The following is a 12,521-nucleotide window of genomic DNA, read 5'->3' as shown; positions in this document are numbered from 1 at the left end:
TGAAAAAAATATTCATGAATGACTAAGTTATCTCACTTCAAAGGAATGCCTGATTTTGGCAAAATTACAAGTTTTGTGCTATTCAGAAAAATGCCATTGTGTAAAAACTGGGCATGCATAAAAAAATTCTATTGTTATGACTTATGGACTTGTTTGAGCCTCTTACTAAGTCATATGAAATATTCAAATTAGTCTTTTATTTTATATATATTTATACAGCATAGTTAGTCTTGCTATTAGCATAATACTGCTATTATTGTCCATAGGGGGCATTAAAAAAAAACAACTATATATGTATAGATAGATCTGATGCCACTGAACATTTTGAGTGGTTGAAAGTGAAAAAAATATTCATAAATGACTAAGTTATCTCACTTCAAAGGAAATGCCTGATTTTGGCAAAATTACAAGAGTTTTGTGCTATTCGGAAAACTGCCATTGTGTGAAAACTGGGCATGCAGAAAAAATTCTATTGTTATGACTTATGGACTTATTCAAGCCTCTAAATATGTCATATGAAATATTCAAATTAGACCTTTATTTTACATATATATATATATACAGCATAGTTAATTTTGCTGTTAGCATAATATTGCTATTATCGTCCATAGAGGGCATTAAAAAAAAAAAAAATTTAAACTATAAATGTATAGATAGGTCTGATGCCAGTGAACATTTTGAGCGGTTGAAAGTGAAAAAAATATTCATAAATGACTAAGTTATCACACTTCAAAGGAAAGGCCTGATTTTGGCAAAAATTACAAGAATTTAATCAAAATAAAATAACGCCCACGTGTTTTAAACTTGTTGCAAATCCAGCTCTGAACAGGCTTTCACTGACACAACAGTCCTTTGAGAAATTATGTCGGTACACGTCCTTCAAAAATAAAACTAATCCACTGTCTTCTCAAAGACTAGAGACAAAGAAAGCAACCACATTTTCCTGATCATTGTTTCCCCTCTCCACGGAGCATTTGCGAGCACGGGGAGAAAAATAAAGGAGCAGCCAGCTTCTCGAATTTCAGTGGGCGTGACAAAGCTTTAGCAAAGGTGGTGCCACTAACCCAAGGAGGCTGGGTTGTCTTTTTGACGTCACTAAATCACGAAAGTTTAATCTGCCCGTTTGAAGCACACATTTTAGAAAGGAGGAGAAAGCTTAAGAAGTCATGGATGGACTTTTTTTCATACCTGGTTGGATTGTAGACAGGCCGGAGATGCATATTATTGATAGAAAACCCCATTAAAGTACATTTTCATACTATGGGACATTTAAATCAACTTCAATCACAATATGAGTTTTGATTTGTGTCATATTTATTACATCTGGTCACAATGCTTTAAATTCGTACATTTATAACTGTCAAAAAGAACATTGTTGGCGCAGCCACGTCATAGATAGACGGAGGAAAAACATGACACACAGCTTTTGCGTTTCCCCTGCATGCAACTCAATTTGTGCCATTCATTGAATTAACACCGGTATGTAACCTCGCCCACGCTCCCAGAAGTAGGTCACGTCAATTAAAAACACCTGACAATAATTCAACAATAATAATAAACAGACATATCACACATATTAGTATTTCCAAAAATCAGGAAGAACATTTCCCACTATCTTTGCTGTAAAAGCCATCAGCTGGGTGATACTGCCCTCTAACGAATTATCCGTGCAATGCATGTGTCAGATCATATACATCAAGGTTTTAATGGGGCAAAAAATATTATACTCATGAAATAGAGGGCTCAAAATGTCTTGTATTTCATATGATACGTTTGGCCTTATAGGATTAGGCTGCCTAGTGATCTATTAAAAAATCTGATGGCATGGTGACAAGAAAAACAGTTTGCGAGCATAAGACCCGTTTGTGTGTGTCATGTTGGCAACGTTTTCGCAATCTTGAAAAAAACCCTAACAAAAACAAAACAACTCTTGCTACATGCGCACACCCTCGCTAGCCTTCACCGCTCAGTGAGATACTGGCTTTCAGTACATTCCCAGGATCATCAAATCTCCTGGGCACCAAATAAATGCTTCAAATAAGCCATTGGAATGTTATGTCACTGACTTTTTGGTGTCAGATCACTAAAACAGCAGTTGAAGGGAAGTAACTTACAAAACATAGCTAATGTATATCATCATATATATCACGTCTAACATATTATGGGGCAACATGAATGGTACCACATCCTTATTTTAGGGTGCAGACCAGTGTTATATATTATTATCATCTTTCATTAGCAAAGTGTTACATTTTCTTTATTGTTCTGGATTTTCTCTCTTTGTTTTGCAATTGTTATTTCATGTATCCTTTAGCATTCATTTGCAAAACTACATAAAAAAATTAAATGTTACAAATGCAATCAAACAAAGCTTTAAACAAACGTAATCCAAATTAATAACTGAATTAATAATGATATACTTGTCAAACGCTTTGAGGGCGGAACCAGTGGCGTGCACAAACATTTTGGGGGGCAAGCGCTTTTGCATATATGGAATACCTTATTGAAGTGTGAATTAAAAAAATATATTCTGCACACATGTTGAATCAATATTAAAATGGGAGCTTTAAAGGGTGCTAAACAGTTAACATGACTGTATCTGGCCTTGACCCTGACCTTACATCTTCATTTGGCTTTGCTTTCATCCAAGAGAGCAGAGAGCTGCTTCCCTTGGCTGCCAGCTCCTTTGCTCTTTCCTTTTTCAGCCTCTCCTTTCTAGGTTTATTGCTACAATTAGTAAATAAATAGATAAATTGGTAAGCAAACAGACCAAGGGTATGAGAATGAATAACACTGACTGTTGTCATTACAAGAAGGCAAAAGGGTATTTTTTACAGGCAATGCAAACACTTCCTCTACTCTGTGAAAACAAACGACCGACGATATAATCAACTCCACACAAGTAAGTATAAGCTCTATGTTGTACTATATTCAGCAGGAGTAAACAGACCATATTAATGTGCTAATCAATAATATATAATCATCACAATAATTAAATTTTCCTCAGTCGATGATAGCAGGCAAGTGTGTAAAATAAGTATTTGCATCAAATACCATAATGGAGAAAGACATCATACCGCCCAAATTGAGTTAGCAGGTACCTGTATAATGCTGGTAACAGCACAATAATAATGCACTCCAAGCAATATTATAAGCCTTATAAACATTATACATACTGACAAAAATGGCACCTTAATAGGCATATGAGAGAATTGACATGGATACAGTTCACTCCAGAAAGATCTATCAAATGATTGATGATTTTGGACGATGTTTGAAGGGACATAATCGGCCGATTTTATCGGCAGGCTGATTAATCTACTCCGTTGGGCCCAAATCATACCGCGCCCAACATTTCAGTTTGGGATGTAATATCACAATAGCCTAAAGGGTCTATATGGAGGCCTTGCTCTACAAACCCAATTCCCAAAAAGTTAGGACACTATACAAATTGTGAATAAAAACTGAATGCAATTATGTGGAAGTGCCATATTTTGTTCAGAATAGAACATAGATGACAGGTCAAAAGTTTAAACTGAGAAAATGTATCATTTTAAGGAAAAACTATGTTGATTGTAAATTACATGGTGCCAACAAATATCCAAAAAGTTGGGACAGGTAGCAATAAGAGGCTGGAAAAGTCAATTGCACAACAGCTGGAAGACCAGTTACCACTAATCAGGTCCATTGGCAACTTGATTGGAGTCCCGCCCAGACGGAAGCAAAGACGACTTCGTTCCTCAAACAAATCTTGTACACACATTTCAAGACTTGCGTGTGTCCAAAAGAAGAGGCTTAGGACGTTTAACGGCTGTAATGCATATGCGAAGTCGGGAGTGGCGCTGTAGCGCAGCCACAGTGAGTTAACGGAAAGCTTAGAAGAAGAATCAGCGAAGAAGACGAACACTTTTTTTTTTCTAACTTTATTGCAATCTACAGAACAAACATGACTTTGCATGTATCAAAACAACATGAAAAAGACGAACACAAGCAAAATATTTTGCTGCAAAAGCATAAGCAAGCTAAGGAGGTTGAACAAAACGACTACGACACGGCTATCCGCCATTGTTGTTGACAAACTGAAGGCTCCTGCAGTGGAGACGTGCACATATGGGGCTGGCCCCGTAAATTTACCCCAAAGCTCCTGTGGTGGAAACGTGGCTAATGTCATCCCACAGACCCCCGGCCCAGATTGACTGCGGCGCACCCCACACAGAGTGAAGCGTGCCACAGTCCCTCGGGGCCAAGGGGCTCCCAGGACAACCGTCCGGCCGCAAGAGAAGACTAGCCACTCCTCCCAGTGCGGAGGCCTTCCTATGAGGAAACACTGGAGCTAAGAACTAAGTGACAACCAAATAAGAACAGTTAAACGCTAGAAGAAAACAGTTAAACACTAAAATGAAACAGAATAAAAGGCAAAAACAAAGCTAAAAGACCTAATGATAAAAGGAACTCAAAAGAAATAAAAGGGGTAAAACAAAAAACATTTAATTGCCAAACTAAAAAGGTGTGTCTTAAAAAGATAAAAGACAAAATAATAATAACAGAATCTGTGAAAAGGGCAACCTTGACTGAGTCCAACACCCACTGGGATCGAATCCGACTTACTGCCAGCAATGCGGACCAAACTCTGTCACCGAAAGCGTCCAAACAGTCCGTATCAGGGGGCTCGGTAGACCGTACTTCCGGAGCACCCACCTCAGGACTTCCCGAGGGACAAAGACATTTTGAACCTGTTAAAAATTTGATAGCATGGCGAGAAGGAAAACGGTTTGCGAGCATAAAAACTGTCTGCGTGTCTGGTGAACGTCTTTGCAACGTTTGCTGCTCAGCGAGATACTGGCTTAAAGTGCGTTCCCAGGATGTTCAATTCTCCTGGGCACCATACAAATGCTTCAAATAAGCCTTTGGAACGTTAGGTCACTGACTTTTTTGGTGTCAGATCACTGAAACAAATCATACACAGTCTTAACTCAATAATATATTGATTCTGAACAGACATTTTTTGCTTTGAAGGATCCTTGTGAAGTTTGTCACTTTTTTACTCATGACTGCCACCTCTGGCCCAAAGCGCAACTGCTGCATCTGTGTCAGGCTCGTTCATGGTGCGCGTGCGAGTACATGCACGATCTTAAAGCGAAAGTTGACAAACGAAGACATGACTTCAAATGAGGTAAGAAAAACTGCCAGCCCAGAATTTAACATTCTCACCCCATGCCTCACTGTAGGGTGAAGGTTCTTTTGCTGGTATGCAGTGTTGACTTTTCACCAAACATGACTGTTTTAGTTGTGACCAAACAGCTTAATTTTGGACTCATCTGTCCACAGAAGGGACTTCCAAAAAGCTTCAGGTTTGTCCAGGTACTCGCTGGCAAAGTTGAGATGGGCAGCTTTGATTTTTTTTTTTTAAGCAGAGGCTTCTACTTACTAAGCCTTCCATGAAAGCCTTGTCGATGGACTTTTCTTCTGATTGTTGAAGCATCCACATGTGTCCCCGATGCAGCAAAAAAAGGTCTGCAAATCCCTTGATGTGATCCATGTGTTGGCTTTTTACCTGAACTATCATTTTTCTTGTGGTTCTTGCTGATATTTTAGAAGGTCGTCCACTTCTAGGCAGGATTGTAGTAATTTTCAGTGTTCTCTAGTTGTAGACGATCTGCTTCACAGTGGAATGATGAAGCTCAATTTTTTTTTTAGATGACTTCATAGCTTTCCCCAGACAGAGAAGTTGCTGTCACTATCCACTTCCTGAGGTCCCCTGAGATTTCTCTTCCTCTCAGCATGACTGACCTGTATGGGTTCACATGGGTAGGACTAAAGTGACGTGGTTTTGTCTCTGTTTCAGTCAGTGATGCACAAATTCTTTGCTAAAACTCTCATTTCATTGGTTACCGTAGTTTAGCTACCAATTTGTCCTACCTGATCCTACTTGACTGCTTGTTTTAAGCAATACAGCTCAGGGTTCACTTACTTTTGCACCTAGATGAATTGACCAAAAACGTTTTGAATTTAAACCTGTACAGGTGAAATGAATGTGAACTTCTCTAAGCTTTTGAATGCACAATGTCCAACTGTTAAATGTTTCAGTACTTTTTGCACAAGTTGCTGTTCTCTAACAAGGAGCTCAACGGCAAAATTCACAAACGACAATGCTCCAGCTCATCGAGGTCGCATCATCAGGGAATGTCTGCAATTGAAGCTCAAGGGCACATGACAAGTTATTGAGACGTTGACATTTTTTTGTTGTGGTGTAACCACCATTGTTGTTAACTTTTGTTTCAATGAATTGTTTAGGATGAGGAAATCACTAGTGCATCCTTCTACTTAAATGTCCTACTTTCATGATATGATATCACTGTAGCGTGAACTTTTTACATTTTTCATTAATTTCACCTGAAAGTCAAATATTGTAAACCAATATGTGTACTTTTCTGTCTTGGTGGTGTCTAGCGGGTGGCTCTTTCTCACTCACTTCAAGCCATTATGCAGTATCTTAACACACATTTATTTTGTATTCCACCAGAAAAACGTCAAGTGAAAACAAAGGAAAAATAAAAGTTAAAGTGCAATTGTTTCCCAAATGAAGACAAAACAGATCCAAGATTAGTCAGACTGTCGTACATGTTCACAGATCCAACAAAAAATGATGAGTGGCTGCTTATATATATGACAATGATATAGTCAGGTTCTATTCAAATTGCGTATCTGATCCAGATGTAAACAGCTGGAAATATTCTGAATTGTTGATCCCCTCTGTTTATTCATCTGTTGATGTCTAATAAAAAAAAAAAACTTCTTTATTCCTTAGAAAGGAATTAGCTTCACAGTTCCAATATTTTTTGGGAGGGGAGTGCACATATACACAATTTTGTTGCTTTGTTCACTGAACTCTTCAAGGCTCTCTTGGCAATAGGACCTTCCCTGGATTCATTAAGTTGTTTACTCGCCTCAAGGTCTCATAAGACAAAAAAAATCACCAAAAATACGTGCACTTATGGCGCCAGGCTTTAGTCACAGTGGTGGTTGTTCATTTTGTGGAGAACTGAGGTTGCCAGTTCATAGGGTATGACCAAGAGTTCTGGGCCTAGTTGAACAAGACTTGAAACAGAAGATGACAAGCACAATTGCAGTCGTAAGCAATTTCCCCGAGGAAGCAAGTTTATATTATAAATGTAGTTTTATTTATATTTAATGATAACTAATTTAATGATAACATCCAAGTACGCTATGTGTATTTCTTGCAAGTTTCTGAATTTTGTTTGTTGAAATCTGCAAGTTTATTTCTTGTAAATTTACAAAAAAAAATCTCTTGCATAATTGACACTTTATAATGTCTGTCGCAAATGTGTTAGTTTATTTCTCGTAAATTTGTGAGTTTTTTCTCTAAATATTACCCCCTCTAAAGAAAATATGTTTATACATGGCCCTAATAGTGGCTTAAGTGCATTCTCAGGATGTTAAAATCCCCTGGGGACCATAGAAATGCTTTAAATAAGCCACTGGAATGTTAGGTCACTAACTTTTTGGTGTCAGATCACTGAAACAACAGATGAACAGAAGTAACATGAAATCATAGTTAATATATATATATATATACAACAGAAAAAATGGAACATAGGACGGTTATTTTTTTACACCTCAGACAGATCATCCAATCATGTAGTAGCCAAATGTCTGAGCGTCAGAGAGGCGGGAAAAAGCCCAGAATTTATCCAATAACTGTCCACATTGGAACAACCCACTCTTCAAGCAGTGTCATATTGTGTAAATAAATAAATAAAAGTGCCGTGGCACTGCAGAGATGAATGAGAAGGAAGTCGATCTGTGATAAGTAGCTGATTCTTAACAAAAGATGAAGGTACTCTAGCGCATAATGAATTGTACACACAGCAGTGCATATTTCATCACTTTCTTTATTTATGGGTCCAATCGCCACTGGTGGGAAGAGGTGTTGTGAAAAGAGGCGGGGGGCTACTGGGAGGGTTCTCCGCACAGAGGGTTGTCTTGCTTATGAGGCCACAGATTAGATGAGCAATACACTCCGCCACTAGCCTTAAAGAGAAAAGCATGGAGCCTACAGAGAGCCCTCCCGATTACTACTTCTCCGACAAGGAGACGGAGGACGTCAGATCGTGCATCCGCTCCGAGCCTGCGACATACAAAACGCTCTTCCCGGTGCTCTACATGCTCATCTTCATCTTGAGCCTGTTTGGCAACGGTGCAGTCATTTTCACAGTTTGGCGGACGCAGGGGAAGCTGCGGGTAGCCCTAGTCTACATCGGTAACCTGGCCTTCGCCGACCTGACCTTTGTGTCCTTCCTGCCCTTGTTGGCGGTCTACACTAGCTTGGGCTACCACTGGCCCTTTGGATGGTTCCTGTGCAAGATCAGCAGCTACGTGGTGGTCTTCAACATGTATGCCAGCGTCTTCCTCCTCACCAGCATGACCTGTGACCGCTACATTGCCATAGTGCACCCGCTGTCCAGCCTGCAGGTGCGCACCCGCAACTGCATGTACGCCTCCCTCGCTGCCGTCTGGACGCTATCGGGTCTTCTGGCTTTGCCCCTCCTCGTTTTCCAGACAACCCGGCACCTCAACAACCGCACTATGTGTGCTTTGGACTTCCGCCTAGCGGGGAGCAGCGAGCATCTGCAAGGCCTGTGGAGCGCCGGGATAAGCTTGTCATTGTTAGTCCTGTCGTTTCTGCTCCCCTTCCTGATCATGATGGTGTGCTACGGGCTCATTGTCTGTACCTTGTTCAGCCACTTCAACATCCGCCGCAAGATGCACCAACGCAAGCGGCGACTCTTTAAGATCATCATCTCGCTAGTGGTGGTCTTCGCCACCTGCTCGATCCCCATCCATACTCTGAGAAGTGCCATCGCCTTTTCAAACTTGGGCCTGTTTCCATTCACCTGCGCTTTCCAGCGCTTCCTGATGCTGGCCTATCCGTACGCCACCTGCCTGGCCTATGCCAACAGCTGCCTCAATCCATTCCTCTACGCCTTCTTAGACCTGAATTTCAGGTCGCAGTGCCTGCGTCTGCTTCACCTCAAGAAGTCCCGCCAGATACCCACCAAGGTGACTAGAGAACTCAATCAACTCTAGGTGATTACTTACAGATTCGGAACTCTGTGGGTGACTGACTGTTTAGACCAAAAGTGAAGTAAGCTTTGTGGAATGCAGGGACAAGTCATGTTTATGTAAAATTATTTTTCCATTTTAGTTTTCCGGTCTTTACACTAAATTTCCTTTTTAATCAAATAAAATCCAGGATGTTTTCATTTAAAATTGGTGAATTAGCATATTTCCTGTTAAAATACATGGGGAAAAGCACATTTCAACAGCACCATCAACTGGTAAATTACTGTTCTAAAGCACTAATGAAATTAATATTTGAGTGTTTTGTATAGGTGCAGGTCAGAAATTTTAATATTAACTCTTTGACTGCCAAAAACGTTAAATGACGTTTAGTAAAAACCTACGGAGGGCCGCCAAGGACGTTAAAAGACGTTCTCCAATTTTTTTTTTGGGGGGGGAAACGGGTGGAGGAAAGCCTTGCCCAGCTGTGGTGAAAGTTTCAAGCAGATCTAGTTAGCCTAATGACTATTTTTGGCCCCTAGATGGCAGCAATGACAAGATTGGGTAGGCGTCAGTAGAAGACGTGAGGCGGAGCTAGAGGGGACAATGGCTAGGGAAGGGAAGAGAACATGGCGACCGGTTGCAAGGAGCTCACGCTCGACCAGTTTTTTTCAAAGACGAAAAGCATCGACCAACGCTAAAGAGCACATTGATGACGACGATGATCATCATCGATGATGATGATGATGGTGACTCCGAGGTTGGAAGCATTGACGTGGCAGTAGAAGACGTGAGGCGGAGCTAGATGGCTGAAGAAGCGAACAATGGCGACCGGTTGCAAGCAGCTCACACTTGGGAATTTTTTTCAAAGACGAAAGGCATCGACCAACGCTAAAGAGCACATTGATGACGACGATGATCATCATCGATGATGATGATGATGGTGACCCTGAGGTTGACGCTGAAGTTGCAAGCGTTGACGCGGCGGCTATGACGACGTCATAAAGGTTCACCGGCTAGCGATGCTAACACCGGAAAACGCGGAGCACAACCGAGCACGCTCAGGCGGACGTTCAATCGGACGACGAAGAGTGCCCCGAGTCCAATGCATATTCATCGGAGGAGTGGGTACAGTCTGCTACTTGCCCCGGAAAAAAAGGCCGTCAAGAAAGTGTAACGTCTGCTCGCGAAACGGACAATCGAAATGAAATTACTCCGTTGTGCAAATCCTGCTCCGTCTCCTTGCACGCAGGGCAGTGTTGCAAAAAGAAAAACTGTATTTGAAACATCCACATAATTGTAAATAGTACCACAGTTGCACACATTTGTAAATAGTTTGCAAAATTGTTTTGTCAAATTGTTACACTGTTGAATGGAAATAAACGTATTTTGCAATCTAAAAACACTTTTTCATTGTTGGTGGTGGTGTATTACAGAAGTAAAGCACTATTTAGGTGTTTGTGGCATCATTCATGGACAAAAAGAAGTGTAGAATTCACTAGAGTGCATGAAATAACATTGTTTCCCAAAAAGCTCTTTTTCTCCGCTTTTTGTTTCAAAACAGAGCATTTCGGTGAAACTAACCATTTTCTATTGTTGATTACTGAAGAACGGAATAAGGTAGAAACAAACTTTTTTTTCTGATGAAAGATGAGAGTTCAATCTTTCATTTGGTAGTATGTGTGTTTCCATAGTCCAAACACAACATTTTCTGTGGACCTTGAAAGATCAGTCAAAATGCTTAAATCGGCTGGCACTGGCGACATCCCGTTTCTGAAAACATCTGGCAGTCAAAGATTTAAGAGAAAGTCATTTTAATTTAATAAATTGTTTAAAAAAGTGAATGTGACATGTTGAATTAAATTCCTACACACATTTGCATTTGATGTCATAAGGCACCCAACCTTCCGGTGCAGGGGGATTTCAGCCCAGCGCACTATTGATGTAATGTAAAACCCTAAGCCCCTTAACCTACTCAAAACGAACAGCGGGCGCTCTTTGCCTTAACACTATGTCTATCAGAATTTTAAAACTACTAATTAGATCTGAGCCATAATTTTGACGGCTTGAGCTCTGGTAATGACGCCATTGCTTAAAAATGATTATTACATGGAAATACAAGCCGTTTGAGTAGTTAGCTAGTAAAGCTATTTGGATTAATTTTGGTCACGATTCATAGCATTTTGTGTCTTTAAGCGACATTTATTTTTTGTACATTTCCAGTTGTGTTCATAAGTTTACAAACCCCAAGGGTACCCAATGTAAACTTTCAAGCACAACTGTACTAAAACTCCACTCCGTTAGTGTGAGCTCAATCGATCCGCGCCTGAGTACGGTTCGGATCCCCAGTTTAGCACGATTGGGAGAGGTGGGCCAGAGAACGGTACGGTTGGCCGCACATGCGCATAGCCGTTGAGAGTAGTCGCCGCGCGAAACGTAACCATGACGTCACGTACATACGTGCGAAGTGTATAGCGAGCGACCTGAACTGTTGACCATACAACAACCAGAGTGTCCCTAGCAAAGAGATGGCAGCAGCAAAGGGCTCACGATGGTGAGATGATGAAGTGCAGTCCCTCATGATGGCGTCTTCTTCTTGCAGGAATCAACGTGATGACGTATATCTCGGAGGCACCTGGACCTGGTTTGTTTAGAGTAATGTGAGTGCGGGCCGGAGGGGAACAAGGCTTCAGTACGGTACGGAAGAAATGCCCCTAGTGTGAGTGCATCCTAATTTCGTCTCTGTAAAGCACTTTGTAGCATATGAAAAGTGTTGCGTAGATAAAATGTAATTGAGGATAAGTGATCAGAGTTGGATGATTCTTCTGAGCTAAATGTGAATAGAATTTTTCAGCTACTAGGTTGCAGTGCTTTATATTGGACATTCATGACGTACTTCGTACTTCCAACAAATTGAAAGCTGAGAAAATGAGGCAACTCGTGGCCTCGTGCCCATTTTGTAAATTGAACCAAATAATCCCCACTCCTCACAAATGTATGTGATGTGTCATTGTTGTTATTGGAAAAATGTGTTAAAGTGAAGCCTTGCTGAATGGTGATGCCTTTATTTTGTTAAGCCCCAAAATAATACACACTCTTGGAGGTGACTTCAGGTTATGGAGCCAGACAAATTGATTCTACGTCACATGAGCTTTGTATGGAATTGCTAAAAAAAAATAAACTTTGTGACTGAAGAAGAAAAAGCCTGTTCAGTGTTTACAACAAAGACACAAGGCAGACATACACACAACCTCACTCCTCTCACTTCGTTGAACACTTTAGAGCAGTGTTTCTCAACCCTGGTCCTCGGCGCCCACTATCCAGCCTGTTTTTAATGTCTCCCTATTTGACACGCAGCTGATTCCAATGACAGCTCATCAGCAAGCTCTGGAGAAGCCAGATAACGATCTTCACCTGCGTTGGAGTCGGGAGACATGGAG

General features: G+C 40.8%; 1 protein-coding gene across 1 annotated transcript; it reads left to right on the top strand.

Annotated features, from left to right (window-relative positions):
• Window positions 1-8,067: 8,067 nt before the first annotated feature.
• Window positions 8,068-9,108, top strand: LOC144053138 (apelin receptor B-like). Its single transcript, XM_077567250.1, has one exon. The coding sequence runs from the start codon at window positions 8,068-8,070 to the stop codon at window positions 9,106-9,108; it is 1,041 nt and encodes a 346-aa protein (XP_077423376.1).
• The last annotated feature ends 3,413 nt before the right edge of the window (window positions 9,109-12,521 follow it).

Source organism: Vanacampus margaritifer, chromosome 6 (genome assembly GCF_051991255.1).
Source record: "Vanacampus margaritifer isolate UIUO_Vmar chromosome 6, RoL_Vmar_1.0, whole genome shotgun sequence".
Classification (NCBI taxonomy): Eukaryota; Metazoa; Chordata; class Actinopteri; order Syngnathiformes; family Syngnathidae; genus Vanacampus; species Vanacampus margaritifer.
Note: the sequence above shows the minus strand (reverse complement) of the source record. Positions and strands in the feature narration are given on the sequence as shown.

What these genes read in the sequence shown, in the direction of transcription:
- LOC144053138 (XM_077567250.1), top strand. Translation starts at nt 8,068, where the DNA reads ATGGAGCCTACAGAGAGCCCTCCCGATTACTACTTCTCCGACAAGGAG.